Here is an 18,661-nt window from a genome sequence, read left to right as displayed (position 1 = left end):
AGGGGTCGGGTGATCTGTATCCCAAAGAATACAAAACCGATTTCGATTGCACGAAGGACGGGGTGGGCATACAACTTGCCCCAAAGTAGCTGCTAAACTTGGTAACTCAGCCCTCATATAATCCGGAAAATCCACTACCTCAACCCATACAGGGCAGTGATGTCGAATGAGACTGTGATAATCCTTATTTGGCGACCATGGCATGACATGCACCATTTGTCTGCCATAGAAAAGAGGTGACATCTCCAATATCTGCTGACGATATGAGGCATCCGAGAAGTGCACTTCATAAAAACCTCGAGAGGCAAAGTATACACCTTCAACAAAGCAATCTCCCAACAAAGCCTGAACCCATTGAGCCACATCATTTGTTGACGGTAACTTTCCTGGGAAGAAAATGATAACTGCTTGTTGAGAGAACTTTCGAAGAGGAGCGACCAAGGAGGGCAGCTTTAACTTATATTTGAGAGCAGGGGGAGGTTTGGCCCACTCCTTTCGACTGTGATGAAATTCATCTTTAAGCATGTCGAAGACATAGTGAGCGTCCACGGAGGCTGCAAAAGAGAAATCAACCTGCTGTCTTTTAGAGTCCCGGGTCGAGTCCTTGCGGGAGTAGCTTTTAAGCTGGTCTTCCATGGAGGGGAGCAAGGCAAGATTAATGGAATTGCAGAAAAAACAGAGCTGTACGGTGGGGTTTGTACGGGCAGAGAGTACGGACAAAGTAGAGGGTAAGAGTACATATTGTACGGTCTGTACGTACTGTACGGATCGTGCAGGTGTACGGAACAGGCTAAACGGTACGGGGATGCTGTGGGGGCGAGCAGAAACTGTACGAGAAGGGAAAAGTGGGCAGGAATGCTAGGCTGTACGGAAGGGGACTGGAGGGTACGGACATACAAAGGAAGTTTCAGAAAAGGTGCGGAAGTGACGATGGAAAAGGGGCGGAGATACTGAGGACTGCTGCGTAGGGAGGGGACGGAGTAATCGTACGGCTGTGCAGTGGTCGTACGGCATCCGTATGTCTGTACGGACAGGTCGCGATCCTGTACGGGATCCTGGGGAGGCTGTACAGCAGGCGGACAAACCCTCTCGTCTCTCTCTCTCACACACACCTGACTCAACACAAACACACATAGCATAGGAGCCTAGAAAGCCCAATCTTGGTCAAATGAATCCTCGTCATCAAGAGAGAGGCCATGAACCTCTACTATAGCCGCATGTATCTCCTTCGGGGGCTCTTCAGGTTCAACTTGTTCTTCAGCCAGAAGATTGGCATGATGCTTCTCTTGTTCCTGTTCTTTCTTCTTGAAGAAATGGGCTTCGATGTGTCCTTTCCTCTTGCAAAACTTGCAAATAATGTTCTTGTTGGTCCCTTTTTTTTTTTTTCAAGAAAGAGACTTCTATTAAGTAAGAGAAAAAACCCGCGAGAGCAAGCGCAAATCGGAATACATCATGAAATCATGAGGATAAATAAACAACCCCCTCAGAGTGAGGTGGAAAACAACCAAGGCTAAGGCTGAAAGTGCCACCTCAACCCTGTAGTAGTCTTAGAGAAGAAAGGAGAATCCTTCCATTCATTGAAGAAAGAAGCCCTCCTAGCTGAGGCTGCACGGGAGTCTCCCTGCATACCTGTCCATACGGCCATCAAAGTATGTACGGTGTCTGTCCAGATACTAGCCAATGTGTGCGAGGGATGAACCTGAGTACCCTCCAAAGCCTCTGTGCATCTAGCTCTCCAGATATGCCAGAATGCTATGCTCGCTAGAATCGCCCAAGGAGTATCCACAGAGGCATGTACAGCTGTAAAAGGAAGGTGTGGTACCACATCCAACGAACAGGACTCAGTCCGATGACGTCGAACCGAAATGGCCCGAGAGGAGTCAAATCTCTCATAGAATACCTGAGGCCCTGTGAGAGAAAGCCAAGCCACTGAGCCCCATGTCATAAAAAATGGGGAGTGGGCAAAGTGACTGAAAGTCCTGGCTACCCCCATCCAAATCATCCTTGCCTGTCTGCAATCCCATAAGCAATGCTGAATAGTCTCCGAAGCAGAGAGGCATCGAGGGCAAGTAGGGTCGGCTCCGAACCTGGACCTCCAAAGGTTCACTGCAATCCCACCATGGATAGAAAGCCAAAAGAAGATAGTGATCTTTCTATTCCTGTGGGATTTCCAGAGTCTCTCCCAAAAGCACCTCTGCAGATCCGCAGTGATATCAAATGTCTCCCAATGAGGAACTCTGGAAGGTCTCCAACCTCTACTACTGAGCTGATATCTCCTGGCATTACTGACCGTGTAACGAAAGAAGGGGATGCTCTTCTCTCGATGCCCTGCGTCAACCCACTCCCACTCTCCGGGGTCCCACTGCAAATACTTGATGGGAACTCCCCCAAAGATCTAGAGCCTCCAAGACCCGGTGGAGAGTAGCCAGGGGTCTGCGTCTAGGAACCACTCTGAATCTGATCCCTGCACCAAAAGACCTACAACCCTGATAGGCTGAAAAGCAGACTCAAGCAAGATGTCCTCTGTGGACCTGAGCAATCTGCCACCATCCTGGACACTAAAAACTAAAGCATCCTCCTGTGCATCTCGAAAGGCCAAAACCTGAAGTGGAACACCGCCTCTCGTAAAAGAACCTGCCCAAGTGGAGGAAGTGAGTGGCATATCATCTGTGTCTACCCAAACCTTTGGAAGGGCTGCCTCAATTTGCAAGATCCTCCCTGCACTCCCTCTGAGATGTCCTGTCAACCTTGATTTGGTCTCCTCTGGAAGCCTACGGAAAGCTTTCCAAGACCCCATAGATGATGCAGGTCCCCTCTCCCACCTGGACCACTGCATGTAGAGTGAGGCACCCAGTGGTCTGCCATGATCATCTAAAATACTGTCATTCCACATGATGGGTTGCCTATCAATCTCTTCCCGAGAAAAAGAGTGCTTCTGAAACTGGCCCAAGCTTTCAGAATGGCAACCATGAGAGGGGACGAAGGTGATCTGAGGTGTGCTGTAGTGAAGATCCACCTAACACTGCTCATCCAGTCTCCTCTTGAAGAAGGTGTGCACCTCTGTACGCTGCTAATAAGAAAGTCCTTCCACGGTTCCTGCCCTGGCATAAGTCCCCGCACCACCATCTTGCAAAGTAAAGCTCTGCACTGTAAATCTGGATCAATAATATTGAGACCCCCTTCCTGTGTAGGGAGGATGAGGGTCTCCCAAGCCACCCTGGCTAAGGCATCTGCTGCTGTGCCATCAAGCCCACTCCAAAGAAAGTTTCTGATTGGTCTTCTGAGCTGAATGATGCAGTCCCTAGAACGGCACCAGCATGAACAAACAAACCAGGCCGTGGCCAAGAGGACCTGGTTGACCACCACAACTGTAGAGGCAAGATCCAGCTTGGCTGAGCTCCAAAAAAGAAGCTTCCTCCTGATGCTCTCCAAAACGGGAGCAAACTACTGCGTGGTAGAAATATCCCAGCTGACCTGGCAGCCCAAATACCTGATAGGCTCACCCCTCTGAACCCAAGTGAATCCTATGTCAAGTCCCCAAACTGGAGTGTCCTCATCACTGATCCAAAAGCCATTGGATTTATGCCAATTTATATGCGCTCCTGCCGCCAAGCAAAATATATCCAATGCGTCCTGAAAGAAGTGAGCGTCTGTGGAGTGGCATCCAAGTAAACTGCTGTGTCGTCTGCCAACTCACTGTCAAGTAGCTCCTCTTCCCTTCTGATGGGAAGTCTCAGCCCAAAGATGTCAGCTTGAGATCTAACATAGATACTCATAGCTTCGGCCACGAACAAAAAAAGGAAAGGAGCAAGGGGGCATCCCTGACGGACTGATCTCGAAATCTGAAATCTCTCACCCCTTACCCCACCAATAAGTACCTGGCTGTGGGCTGATCTGTACAAAGATGAAACACCTCTGATCCAAGCATCAGTAAAGCCAAAGCGTACAAGGGTGCCCTCCAAAAAACCCCAATCTACTCTGTCATAAGCTTTCTCAAAATCCAAAAATAGAATGGCTAGATTCTGGCCACTCTGCATGGCCCACTCTGAAGCTTCCCAGAAAGAGAAAATGTTATAAAAAATGCTTCTACCATGCACAAATCCGGTCTGAGTGTCATGAATAAGATCAGGGAGAAGGGGCTGCAATCGGAGGCTGATAGCCTTGGCTAGAATCTTGTAACAAGTCCCCAAAAGTGTGATAGGCCTCCACTGGGACACTAAATTTCTGCAACCTCCTTTTGGGATAAGGTGGATAAGACCCTCTGTAAGCGACCTAGGCATCTCGCCAGAGTCCCAAATGGCCTGCAGGGCTGAAGTAATATAGTCTCCAATCATATCCCAGAATGCAATGAAAAAAGACGGGGTGAGGCCATCCGAACCTGGGCACTTGCCCTTGTGAAGGGCTGAAAGTGCAGTCCTGAACTCTATGTTGGTGAAAGGTGCATCGAGTAGAACATGCATACCCGGATTCACCAACACAGGGATGCTCTGCCAAATAGCCTGTCTAGCATCCTCTCTATCATGTGTCTCAGGATCAGCAGTAGGAAGGGTGGCATAGAAATCTGAAGCTATGCGTAAGACATCATCAGGCTCTGTCTATAAAACCCCATGTGAGTCAATAAGCTGGGATACACTCTCTCTACTATGTCTAGGGCCAAGAGTAGAGAAAAAGTGTTTATTGACTCTACCACCCATCTGAATCCAGACGGACTCCCGTGCATGAAAGGCATACTCTGCTCTCTGATCAAGCAATAACTGCTCATGAGCCCTTGCTGCAGCAAGACGCTCCTGAATCCAAGCATCTGAAGGCCGTTTCTGCTCTTCCCTCTGCAAAGCTGCCAACTGCTGGCGAACACCAATCTCACGTCTGAGAATATCTCGTCTCCTGGTACAAGCAACTGAGCGGTAGAAGTTGCTAATACCAGAAAGGGCAGCGGCTACATGTGATGGATATGGCTGCCCACCCTGGACATGAGAAACCCATATCTGCAGGCTGCCTCTGTAAGGTCCTTCTCTGTGTAAAAGGCATCTGGAATCCTGATGCTGACAGACCGTCCTCTCAAGTGAGGCTCTGAGATAGCCAGCACAATAGGAAAGTGGTCTGAAGTGGAAACCCCAGCAGCAATGCATACCGATCCACCTCTGTCTAGTGCCCAATCATCTACATAGAACTTGTCAATGCGTGCATAAATAGGCATCTGCTGCCTCCTGTTCGACGAAGAGAACAGGAGAGACTGTGGCTGAATAAGAAAGGCATCATCCCACCAAGTATCTCTGCCACAGAAGTGAAAAAGGAAGGCATCCCAAGCTGCTCTCTCCAAAGAGTGAAGTCCGCCTTCTCTACCTCCTTTTTTGTTTGACGGTAACTCGACCATGTTAAAGTCACCTCCAATCACCCATGAATCCACAATGGGAGCCCAGGAGAGCAAATTCTTCCACATAAGGACACGTTCCCCTCTAATGTTGGAGGCATACAGGTTAAGGAAACCAACCTTACGCCCTCCAATCAAAAGAATAATCCACTAAGCTCTAGAGGGAATAATGACTCCGTGTCCAACAACTAAGGGGAGAACCGACTACGAAACTGAAATAGAAGTGCCCCCCTTGGTGCCCAAGGCAGGCGACCAAAAAGTATGGCCAGAAAGCAACTTGCATGACTTGGCACACTCTCTAGAATCCAGTTTGTGCTCTTGAATAAATAAGATATCAATGGAACCCCCAGTAACACCTGGATGAAGCTGATCCCGGATCAGCTGTCTACGGCGGCGATGTGGGACACCACCTAGGCCCTCTATGTTCCAACTAATAATCCTCATCGACGGGAGGATGTAGACTGGAACACCTTGCCCGACCTAGTGGCGGAAACAAACCCCTCAACAGGGAAAGACCTCCTGCTCGAGGAGGGAGGGATGGAACCAAGTGGCGGAAAATCAACAGGGGAAAGAACCCTGCCACCTGAAGAAGAAGCCCTGTCAACATGAAACCCAATCACTGGCTCCCCAAAAGTAGTGGGCACAAACTCCTCCTCTGGGAAATCTGAACCATCTGCCAAGGCTGAAAACGAGTTCCTGTGAAGCAAGCCAGACACCGGAGTGCGAAGGATCCCTTCCGAGGGAAGAGGATCAATAGTGTAAACCATCCCCTTCCCCCTATCCAAGGGAGGAAGTGAGGCCTGCTCTCTATCCTGTGTCTGCCCAGCCGCGGAGACCTCTACTGCCTCAAGAAGAGCGTTTGGCACTGCTGGATCTAGGGAGAAAGCTGCAACCGGGGAGGAGGTCGAAGCTTCAGTGTCTCGGACTGTGTGAGGTGAGACTGGAGAGACAGCTCGAGGTGAAGCAGAGTCCACTAATGTACCCTCGTGAACTGAAGGAGGGATCTGCACACGTGCCGGAACCCACTGGAGAGCATCGCGTGCCCCTGAGGTATGTGGGGGTCGAGGAGCAGGTGATGGACCTGTACCACTCCCCTGTCGAGGCCGATGAGCAGGTGCTGGACCTATATCACCACCATCCTGAGGAGGACCGCCATGCGAAGGTCGAGGAGCAGGTGCTGGACCTGTACCACCCCTCTGTCGAGGCCGAGGAGCAAGTGCTGGACCTGTACCATCCCCCTGTCCCCCCTGTCGAGGCCATGGGGTGGTAGCTGTACCAGAGGGCTTCTTGGGCCTTTTCTTCTTCCTAGGGCAATCCATGGCAAAGTGTCCAATAGTCCTGCATATCCTGCATTGGTCCTATCTACCTGAAATCTCTACTCTCTGGCGAAAAAAGGAACCATCCGGGCGCTGGAGGTTAGGATCCTTACAGAGGACCCTAACTCTAGGTACCCCATCAGCCTTGGTTGCCTCTGCTGTAGTCAATGGCAACCTAGGGAGGGGTGGGATCTCAGCAACTGCGCCAAAATGCTCCCCAATAACAGAAAGAAGTCGATGTTAAACCTGGGGAAGCCTGGGAAATCTGATAAAGAGCGAAAAGATTTCCTTATCTGCCTCCACTGGGTCGAAACCAATATGAAAGGCTTCAAAGAAGATCTTCCTGTGTCCTAGGTGTAAAAACTCAGCTTTGAGCACAGTGCTCGCAGCCTCTGGAGTGTCAAAAACAACCTGGAAAAAACCTCGTCCCAGAAGACGAACATCTAACAATCGTGGAGTGAGGTTTGGGGGGAGAGCCGCAAGCATCCAGTCTCTGGCTTGGGATCTGGAGGGGTGAGACCTGAAGATGCGTGCTAGCAACGTGGTAGAGCATTCAATCTCTACATCCTTCTTGAGCTGCTGCAACTCGTCTTTAGAAAAGGTAATAGTTGGTGGAGGTGGAGTAGGATTGGCTGACGGAGTATCCATCGCCAATCGAGGTGAGGAGGCCGACTCTGACAATTTGGAGGCTCCTTCCGCTCCAAAAAATGCTGCGGGAGATAGGGGGTAGAAAACAGGGAAGGGGCGAGGAGGGAGCGGGGGAAGGGGCGAGGAGGGGAGGGGTAAAGGGGAGAGGCTGAAGGGGAGGGGGCAGGCTGAGAGGGAAGGAGGGGGCAGGCTAGGGAGAGGAGAGGGAGAGGAAGGAGAGGCAGGAAGGGGGCGGGCTGAGGGGCAGGAAGGGGGCGGGCTGAGAGGAGGCTGCGGCAGGCTGAGAGGGAGAGGAGAGGGAGAGGGAGGGGCAGGGAGGGGCAGGGAGGGGGCTGAGAGGGAGAGGAGAGGGAGAGGAAGGGGCGGGCTTAACGAGGAGTGCCACCATATCATCAAACGTGGTAGTGGCAAGATGAAGGACTTAAAAGAGTGTGCTCAAAGCGAGAAATTCCATGCATACTCTTCATAAGAATAGCCATCTTATCTTCATCAGTAGGTACACTTTTCAAACTTGAGAGTTGTTGAATAAGAGATTGAAACCAGGCTAGATCATCACTCAACTCATCACTCTCTTCCGTTTTAAGATCATAAAACTTGAGCTTTAGAAAGACTTTAGAGTTGGTGATTTTATTACCAAACAAGGTCTCGAGCCGACTCCAAATCTGCTTAGCTGTCGACTTGAAATCCACATGATGGATGTGAGAGTCGGCTACGCAAAGACCAATGACGGCAATGGCCTTAGCATTATGCTATCCTTTGGTGTTGTTGATCAAGTAGCTCAATCTGGTCATCCTCAACATCCTCCCAAACTCCTTCACTCATAAGGAGCAGCTGCATTTTGGTTTGCCATGTGGGAAAACCCTCCCCCTTAAACTTCTCCACGAGCAAGGAAGTAGAAGACAACGAAGTCATGATGGCAAAAATTTGTGTGAAGGCGGGCAGCAAGCTAAGATGAAGAACCAGCAAATAAATAGGCTGGTCATGGTCTTTAAGAGCAATCTCCTTGTGTGCAAAAGAACAGATATAAATGCCTTGAGATGCTCCAAATGTGAACCCGAATCTGAGAGCAGCCTCGCATCTGACTCCGTGTATCATGCCATGCATTGCGAGGTTGTTTGCAGGGGTTGCCTTGCCTTGCCCAGTTCGGATAATCATGATACATGAAAGGTAGGCTCATGAGCATGTCATGAATATTACCTCCATTGAAGTATGGACTGATTAGCCAAAGATTGCTAATGTGTGTGTAACCAATTGCGCGACACACGGCCCTATGCATTACAGTCATTGCCAGCTCTGTCTTCAACGATTTATGCCTCGAAATTTGTGAAGCTGCTCAGCAAAACAGCTCCAAGGTACACTGAGGTGCTGTAGCAAGTGTGTGGGGTACCAAAATGCAACAGCAGGTCTTTGAAGTGAAAGGCGGCTCCCTGCAACAGCTCCGAATGTTGTAGCAGGCCACTACAATGAAAAATCGCAGCTGTAGATGAGCTGGAATCCAAGAATCAGTCTCGAAATTGCTTTGTTAGGGGCCGCTATGCAGCAACAGCCTCAGAAACAGGTCGGAATTGCAGCAGCAACCTCAGAATAGCTCAAAAAAGCCTTCAAAGACCTCGAACTTCTGCCAAGAATGTGCGCAGGTGGTCGGCTCTGCTGCAGCAGCAATGGAAAGGCTGTTCTTGGCGATGAAAACCTCCAAAACAGCTTTGTTGAACCACTTGGGCAGGTGCGCCTTGCAGGAGTTGCCGACCAGCTAGCAGGGAGGCTGCCAAGAGCCTAGTTACAGCTCCAAGAGGGCTTAAATGAAGGTGGCTACGAAAACAGCAAGGAATGAAGAGGCGGCTGGCTATGGAGGAGGCAAAAACAGAAGCAAATGGCTGCAAGGAGGAGAACATGAGAACCTGTAACCGCTCCACACGGGCCCACTCTATATCCGACAAGTGCGATCCCCAACAAGGGCTTCCGTACATCCTAACCAAGAAGTCAAAAAGCAACCCCTTGGTGCGTGGATCCTGAAAGTGTGAGCGGAAGCACTGCCTCTCTAGTCTAGCCAATGAAGCATACCCTCTGCTCAAGCGTGCCTGCATCGCGGGTCTCATAGTGAAGCTGGGTTCGGAGAAGATAACCCCGAGATAAGTGTATGATAGAACTATCTCAACAGGTGACCCCTCAAATGTGAACTGCTCCTGACGCATGATGGCTCGAGATGTATTGAAGATCATGACCTTGGTTTTACCCAGGTTGACCTTCAAATCATGAGACTCACAAAAGGACTGTAGTGCATCTAGGTGTCTCTGGAGCCCCTCTGCTGAGGAAGACGAGAGAGCCACGTCATCTGCGTAGAGCAATATCTAGATCAACGTGCCCGCAAGAGAGCAACCTACACCCCCCTGTGTCTGCATTACTGTCTCAAGCTCGTCAATGTAGAGGCCAAACAAGGTAGGCGACAAAGGACACCCTTATTTGACCCCGATGGTACTCATGATCTCGTCTGTCCATCCGGTGCTCGAACTTTGCATGAAACTCTCTCGTAAAGTGCCATGACAGCCCAAATGATCTCCTGGTCGTAGCCCAAGTCCTGTAGGCGCCGTATGAGGTAGGCTCTTGGAACCGTGTCAAATGCCTTGCGGAAATCCACAAAGAAACAATAAACCCTTTGCTTCTGTGACCTTGCCTCCTCGATGATAGATATGAGCGTAAGAATGTGGTCCATGGTTCCATGATCACGCCGGAATCCGGCTTGTCCTACTGCTCTAAGTCCTCGAGACTCTGCAAGTCTGCTAACCTCGGAGTCAAGTACTCATGCATAAATCTTGGACATGACATGTCCAATCATAATGGCCCTCTAGTTCTCCGGGCTCATGGGATCCCTTGCCTTGTGGATGGGTGAGATAGTGTTAATGGTCCAAGTGTGTGGAAATCCCAAACAAACAGCTTCATTTAAAAGCTTTGCTAAGATCGGGGCTAGGAGGTTAATCCCATATGCAATGAACTCAGTGCATAACCCCTCATGATCCTTCGCTCAGCCATTATGAAGTTTCATTACGGCATCCTTTACCCCTCCTCTAGTGAAGAGGGTGAGAGAGAAGGTTAGGGTGTGAGGAAATGATGCTCAAATGAAGACATGACAAAGGCTTTCATTCATTCATCAAGTATTTCATGACAAGTGAAGTACAAGCCTTTATATAGGCTACACACACACACACACTCGCACCTAGTGCATGTGGGATAAGTCCCATAATGACACGTGTCACTCACACATGACTCACACATGAACTAGTACTAGATCACCTAGTATACACGCTAACACATCACATCACCACACTCTTTGGCTATGATATCTCCAACAGATAGGTCATCTTGAGGGGTGGTTTGTAGTTGTATGGGACACTATAAATACTATTGTGGAAGAATTCCTATGTGGCAAGGTATTCAGAACCCTTAACAATGGGCTTGCCTTTAATAATTGGTGTAAGGTTCAAAATGTGGTGGGCACTAGTAAAGCTGATAAATTCACTGAGAGCCAAAGAAGTTCTAGCTGAGAACTTCAGTAGCTTGATACTTTGTAATATCTTGCTTTCTCCATTGGAGAGTGTGACTGAGAAGACAAACCCAATGGACTGTTGTTACCCAAACAATATTGGGTAAGATGACTAGTAATTACTAATGATTTTTGGTAAGCCAGCCACATTCAACTTTCTGTAAAAAGAAAATTATATAGAGATGTAACTTGTTTCATCATCTGCCAGGAGCACTAAATTCTTCTATTGTACCTACGTGTATTCAAATAAATTCTGAGGGATTACAATTCAGATACTACCTTACAGCTACTATGTAGAATCCAAAATCTGAAAGAAGAATTTCTATACCTAGGCATGACAATGAAAAATTACAACGCTAATTCTGTTTCATGCTGAATCAGAATTTGAACATTCAATTGGATATTGAATATAACTTACTCAAAGCCTTGGATCAGAATTGGTTACAATCAGCCTTTGATTTTACCAGAAGACTCTCGAGCTGATACTTCTCCATTTACCATGCGTGGTAAATGTTTTGATTCCAAAATTCCTTTGAAAGGACACACCACAGATAATACCATTTGGAATCAAATGAACGATTGAGATGTATAGTCTAAGAATCAACTCTCCTACCTTGACTTACATCTAGTTTAAGGAAAGGAGAATGTTACATCCATGACTAGTTAGTAGTTAGGGTATAGGCGTAACCAAAACCTAGGCCTGATTACTTGGCATCTAGGATTAGATCTAAGGTTAGAGCGTGGTCTAACCTCGGGTTAGAAATAGCCTGGGTTGTGACCAGAGCTTGCATAATTGAGGTCTATATCCTATGGATTGAGCTGGCCTGCTAAAGACGTGGCATGGCTGAGCAATACTTAGCAACGCGTGGCAACGAAATAAAGTTACTTTACACATGCATGCTAAAGTATAGTCTCACAGCTAAAGATAGCAGGGGCCCTGATAATGAGCCCTGACCTATACTTATAGATGCTAAAGTATAGTCTCACAGCTAAAGATAGCAGGGGTCCAAGGAGTGTGCTCCTCCGGATGTAGACCTGCTGGCCTGGGAGTGGTAGCTAGAGGAAAGAGCATTTGGTATGGGACGCATGTCTCAACTTCAAGGCTGGCTGGCTCTCTGTGGTGGTCTACACCTCTAGCTCAGGGGTTACTCAACATACTAAGCCTACAGCTGGGAGGTGAGCTGCTAGTTTCAACCCTTATGGGTTGTGTGCAAGCCATCCTGTGGTTTGTTCGGACTTGTTTGAACTCTCGCTTGAAGTTGTAACCCTACTAGGGTCCGGGGCTTACCAGATCTGGTTAGCGATGGATCATGATTCTCCCAAAGTATATCAAAAAATTAAAGCAAACCGAAAATGATGTTTGTGATACACTTATCTTGACAAGCTCATGAGGGCCATAAAATTTATGTATACAGCCTCTTTTAAAAACGACTCTCTCCATACAGATACCAAAATGAACGTTCTTGCCCATCCTGGAGTGTACACCTTCCTCAGTCTCCTAGAGTGGCCCTAACAATCTGCTTTTGGTACAATCAATTCACATGCCTGAAAACACTTCCTAATTCAATTTATTCTGTACACAGCTCCAACCAAATAGATGCTACAGTCTTTGTTTTGTCCATTGCATCAACAAACGAAAAATGCTTGCCTGCTGTATCACTCATAATAAGTAATAATCAACAAAAAATACTTTGAAATGGACTTGTTTATGCATTTTTCCAGGTGATGTTTGCTAAGTCTGCCAAGCTTATAAATTTTCTTCTTTTGGTCTAAAACGTTCATTTGAGCCTAGCATTTCATTTTGTAGGAAAGAATCAGTTTGAAGCAGTGCTGAGCATATGACTGCTTAAGGTTGTCTGTCAAGATCCACACACTGCCCGAGCCAAGGAAGAGAAGGCCTTATACTTTGAACAATACTCATGGAACAGCTGTAATTGGATGTATTGCCAAGATAATCCAGTAACTCTTGCCAACCTCTGGCCCAAAGACTCAGTTGAGCACACCCTCAATACCTAGAAGTCAATGATATTCCTTGAACAAAGCCTACTTTTCAGAGAAAGTATACCCCAGCTGCAAACAGCCAAAAGGAAAGATGCTTCACTGTAGAAAGGCTTGCACAATGACAAGAATAAAAACAGGAAAATGAAGTCTACACCTTCCTCTAGTAATCTGCAGACCAGGACATGCTCCAGCATTATTTATCTACTACAGAGACTATAGGAAAGAGATCTTTTCAGATCGATTAAGGGCTCAGTAGGGCCTGGAGACTGCCCTGCCAAAGATGAATGAACAAGCCTTCTACAACAGACAGACAATGAACAGCTTCTCAATGATCTAGCCTTCTACAACAGACAGACAAAAGACATCAAGCTATTTAGATCCATGAATGGCATAGGATAGCCAGTGACTGCCTGGGTATGTCACACCAATTACCTATTGGCAGCAACGTTTCAACTCCACTTGCGCAATTCATGATGGGCACATGGCATTATTAATTACTCCACAAATTTCACTTTTCAAGCACTACAATGTTCAAGTGTGATTGTAACCTCATCTGATGTATACCCTTGACCAGCATTTCCGCTTCCAGAACGTGAAGAGCGTCCACCTCCAAGCTCATCTGGGCCATCCATACCTGAAAGAAAGAATCCACTAGCTCTCATGCTTGACACTACAATGGATTCATCTAGGTGTTATATCAGAGCAAAATATAGTCTCCGAAGAGCTGAGGAGAATTACCATCGAGATTCTTTGGTGTAGCTACATAGCGTGGTAACTGCCGTCTCCGGAAGATGAGGCAGAACAATAGAAGTTGACAAAGTCTATGAAGAAAATTACAGTCGCCAATTAGCCTTACAGCTGGCATCCCTGGAAATGCTGCCTGGCTGACAGTCAGCTGTAATGGTGTCACAGTTCCTGTCACGACAGACGAAGTTAATGACACTGCGCCTTCTGAACTGTTGTTGACCTTTGCTATTGCTCCCTGGACCCAAGCCTGCACAGATGTTGTACTGTTGCTGCTTCCTGATGCAGCTTGTGAGCCTGAGATGCATAAACAGTCTCGGTCACATTGACCAAGGAAGAAGACTGGCAACCTTTGTGAGTTAATTTATATTCACTGGATTGCTTTACATCAAACTTATCTAGATACTGGGGGCAAACCTGAGGGTGGAGAGAGCACAATTAATTTAATTATAAAAGGCGATTCTTTGAGCATCGGAGTTACCTTGAGATGGAGCTGGGGTTGATCCACTTGCACTTGAAGTTGAAGTTGGAAGCCGAGTGTTGGCAACATTTGGAGGTGTATTGCCAGCAGCATGCGTTGCTAGAGTTCGACAAAAACTAGCATAACGCCGGAGACGAGTGAGGAAGTGCGACGCAAGGTCCAAGACAGCATCAACATGAAACTGCAATTCGCAAAAATATAATCAGTCAAACGTGATCAGTGACTGAAAACATTGAGATACTTTTAGCATACATATCTAAATGGTGATAAATTTGCAACCATTGGCGTGCATGTATGTTAGCAAGTGCATGTGTATACATTTGCATCTAAGAGAGAAAAAAAAAGATTCATTACAAAAAAAGAACTCCGTCCGCTTTCCTGAAGCCCAGGAGACCCCTAACAAAAATAGGGGTACTCCAGATGAGGGGAGAGGGTGAAAGGAAGGAGAGAGAGAGAGGAAGGAGCAAGGAGAGGAGGAGTCAGCAAGTAGAGGAGAGGAAGAAGAGGGGGCAGCAAAGGGAGAGGAAGAAGGAAGAGGAGGGGAGGAAAGAGGAGAGGAGGAGTGGAGGAGAGGGAGGGGAAGGGGCTGGCAGCAGCGAGGGGGGGCTGAAGCAGCGCAGGGGGGGGCTGGCAGCAGCGCAGGGGGGAGCAGCAGCGCAGGGGGGAGGGGAGGGAAGAGGCAGCGCGCAGGGGGGAGGAGGTAGCACGCAAGGGGGAGGCGGGGGGGGGGGGGGGTTTGCTGCAGCAGGCTGCAGGGGGGAGCAGCAGGCAAGGGGGAGGGGAGGGAGGAGGCAGCGCGCAGAGGGGAGGCAGTAGCGCGCAAGGGGGAGGCAGCGCGCAGGGGGGAGGAGGCAGCGCGCAGGGGGGGCTGCAGCAGCGGAAGAGGAGGAGGGGAGACGAGGGTAGGGGGGAGGGAGGAAGCAGCATGGAGGGGAGGGAGGGAGCAGCAAGGCGGGCAGCAGGAGGGAGCGGGGAGCAGCAGCAGCGGCAACACCCTAGTGTATCTATTGAGGGAGAGAGGGAGAGCAAATGAGAGTGGAGGAAGTTTACACTCTATATAAAAGCAACACAGGACCTACCCCTCTTGAGCATTAGGTAATGCTCCAGACCTATGCTCTGCTGAGCTTGAAGGGGCCACAACCAAAGTTGGCTCAAGCTGAAATGCTTCAAAGTAGAGCTGTAACAACTGAGGTCTATCTGCAAGATCATCCTCTTCTAGCCACTTTGCATGCAATGGTGAATAATTCCAAAATCTCACCATGTAGCGATGGGAAACTCTCCTCTGATCTTCCTTTCCTTATGTGTCCAAATCTGCTCGAACTAGGATCTCATCCAGCTCCTCAACCTCTGGTTCATCTCAAAAGGCATACATCCCCCTGGAAGGGCTTAAGGAGACTCACATGGAAAGCGTTGTGAATCCTCTAGTTCTCTGGTAGCTCCAATTTGAAAGCTACATCGCTTATCTTTTCTGAAATTTGAAAAGACCCCTAGTATCACATACTCAACTTGGGGAACAATCAGCCTTTGCCCCTCTTCTTTTTCAGCCTTGCCTCTTCAAGAACCCAATGACCTTCTTTAAACACTAGTTCACGATGGTAGAGAGCTTGCTTCACCTTCTAATATGCCACATCCATACTCTCAACATACTTAGCAGCCTCAAAAATCTTATCTTTAGTATGCAAGATAGGTGGGACTTTCCTCCCTCTTTCTACTATTTCAAATAGAGATTTCCCGGTGGAAGTATGCACGATATTGTTGTAAGAAAACTCCACTAAGGGAAAATACTGCTCCCATTGTATCTTATGCTCAGACACATAACATTTCAGCAAGTCAAGTATAGTGGAATTAGCTGCCCATCCGTTTGAGGATGAAAAGAAGATGATAACTTTAATGTAGTCCCATACTCTCAAAGAGCCCTCTCCAAAACAGACTCGTCATGCGTGGATCTTTGTCACTCATAATAGATTGAGGCCTCCCATGATATTTAAAGATGTCTTGCATGAACAACCTTGCCATATGATCCGCTGTAATTTTCTTACTCACCGGGATGAAATGCGCCTGCTTGCTGAACCAACATATAATAGTCCAAAGGCCATCATTCCCCGTAAGTGTCCTAGGAAGATCAAATATAAAATCCATGGATATGCTCTTCCACGGTCTATCTGGGATTGGCAATGGCTGCAACAATCTGGTTGTTTTCTGCCGGTCAAACTTGACCTTATGGCAGATGATGCATGTTCTCGCAAAGGCATCCACATCCCATCTCAAAGCTGGCCAATAGAAAAAGTGCTCCACTGCCTTCACCGTGGCATCAATGCCTCTGTGCATATGGTGGAGCATACTTTCTATCATAACCTTTGACCTCAACTACTTTGTGACACAAAGGCGACCATGCATCATACCCTCCACATGCACTATTTAAAAGTGAAATATGGATAAGAAATTGGCCCAGCGCATGCTTTCAGATAACTTTGTCTAAGTGAGGAAATATCTCAAAGAAAGATGATATGTCTGCACTGTGAATTCAGCCCCAAGTAAATAGTGCTTCCATGTAGCAAGGGCATGCATTACAGCCAGCAATTCTTTCTCATAAATGCCTAGATGGCTTTCATCATCCTGAAAATCCTACTCTCATAAGCCACTACCCATCCTTCTTGCATAATGACTGCTCCAAGGCCATTCTTTCCACATGCATCTGCTTGGACAGCAAAAGCTATTCGGAGATCTTGTAGGATCAATACTGGATCCAAAGTAAGCTTTTCATTTAGCATCCCAAATGCTGCAATTTGATGTTCAGCCCATATGAAAGATGCTTCCTTCTTCTGCATTGCATGGAGAGTTGAAGCAATTTCAGCAAAGGGACGTGTGAGCCGCTTGTAATACCAGCGTAAGCCCAAGAAGCTTCGTACTTCATGCCAAATTTTCAACTATGGCCAATTGCAAATTGCTTCAATCTTAGCGGGATCCATGCACACTCCATCTTTAGAGACAATGTGTCCCAGAAAATGAATCTCAAGCATAAAGAATTCACTCTTGTTGGCATTTATGATCAGCCTTTGTTTGGTGAGTTCTGCAAATACTAGTGCCACATGCTGCTTATGCTTTGTCTCATCTTTTGAGTACACTATCATGTCATCAACCAAAGTGCCCAAAAAGATCTGTGCTCCCAAAAGATTCTGGCCATTGTCGGTTAAAAGTGGTTGGAGCATGCGTAAGCCCAAATGGCATAACCAAGAACTCATACAACCCAAAGCTCTCGTCTTGAAAGTTGTCTTGGACACATCCTCTGGACGAATGCATATTTGGTGATACTCACTCTTAAGATTTACACGGATGGAGACAGCTGATCACTCTAATCTATCCAAGATATCATCTATTCTTGGAATGGGGAATCAGTTTTTGATGCTTATCTTAATCAATGCACGATAGTCAATGCAAATTCTCCATGAACCATGATTTTTCTGCACTAACAGCTCTGGTGACAGCAAGAAAGTCTACTTTTGTAAAACGTAGCTATTAAAAGCAAGTCTAGTTTTTTGCTAGCCCAAGTCTATAAAAGAAGAGCCTCAGGGCTCCCAGATCATTCAAGAGTTGTACTCAGCCTAATACTTTTTTATGAGCTAGTTGTACAAAGTTTATTCTATTGCAATAAAGACCTTCGAGGGGGTCCAACCCTTATTTCCGGGCCCTAGTGTGTGTGTTCTCTGTTCTTTCTTTCCCTCTCTCAGTTCGTTTTGATTCTCAAAAGAAATCTGCTCTGCTGTTCCTCATCAAATGAAGCTATCAAAAGTTGTTTCCCCTTGTACTCTATGAAATTTGAAATCTATCAGGGTAATATCTACTGTGAATCAAAGATCCAGGCTGCTTTTCTACCAGGAGTGATTCATTTTTTAGGGTTTCAAGGCTGATTACAAATTCGTTTTAGCATTTCAAGGCTGATCACCAATTCGTTTTAGGGTTTCAAAGTTAAATACAGAATTGTTTTAGGGTTTTTGGTCTGGTTTCATCTATTGAGATAAGTCCCAAACTTTGTGGATAAATCTCTCTCTTTGAAAGATGGCATCAACCTAGAGAGGTGTCATGGTAAACTCTCCTATACTACCTCATGCGGTACTGAGGGCTTACTCCGAATCATCCTAGACCCCATAGTCACATGTAGCCGCTCAAATCTCCTCCACTCTGTCATTGGAAGATCACTCCCCCAAAGGGGTGCTGCATATATGGTGGTCAGCCACACACTAGTGTCAAAAAGCCAGCCCTTTGTTGGTGGATTCAGAAAGTGTGCCTAGAAGCACTGTCTCTCTAATCGGGCCAAAGCACTCTGCCCCCATGTGAGTCATGCCTTGGCTGCCTGAGTCATCATGAAGATGGGAACCATGAAGACTACTCCCAAGTATGTGTAGGACTGCACTATCTTCACTGGCTCACATCAGTAAGTGAAGCTATGTCGGTGAAGCACTGGGTGTGAGGTGTTAAAGATCATAACCTTGGTCTTTCCAAAGATCCATAAGAGCCATTGAGAAAAAACATTACTAACTCATTATAGAATGAATACTTGTTGG

At 47.3% G+C, this 18,661-nt stretch overlaps 1 protein-coding gene across 1 annotated transcript in view; it reads right to left on the bottom strand.

Moving 5' to 3' along the window:
- SFR6 (sensitive to freezing 6) overlaps positions 1-18,661 on the bottom strand; it is a 196,533-nt gene that overhangs the window by 31,685 nt on the left and 146,187 nt on the right. The window contains exons 12-14 of the mRNA XM_087375370.1: positions 14,100-14,280; positions 13,613-13,915; positions 13,423-13,508 (exon numbers count right to left, since the gene is read on the bottom strand). Coding sequence (XP_087231496.1) covers positions 13,423-13,508; positions 13,613-13,915; positions 14,100-14,280 — 570 coding nt within the window. The remainder of the gene's footprint in view (positions 1-13,422; positions 13,509-13,612; positions 13,916-14,099; positions 14,281-18,661) is intronic.

This window comes from Dipteris shenzhenensis, chromosome 1 (assembly GCF_047967505.1).
Source record: "Dipteris shenzhenensis isolate YYH24624 ecotype China chromosome 1, Dip_SZ_1.0, whole genome shotgun sequence".
Lineage (NCBI taxonomy): Eukaryota > Viridiplantae > Streptophyta > Polypodiopsida > Gleicheniales > Dipteridaceae > Dipteris > Dipteris shenzhenensis.
This window is presented reverse-complemented; position numbering and strand designations above follow the sequence as displayed.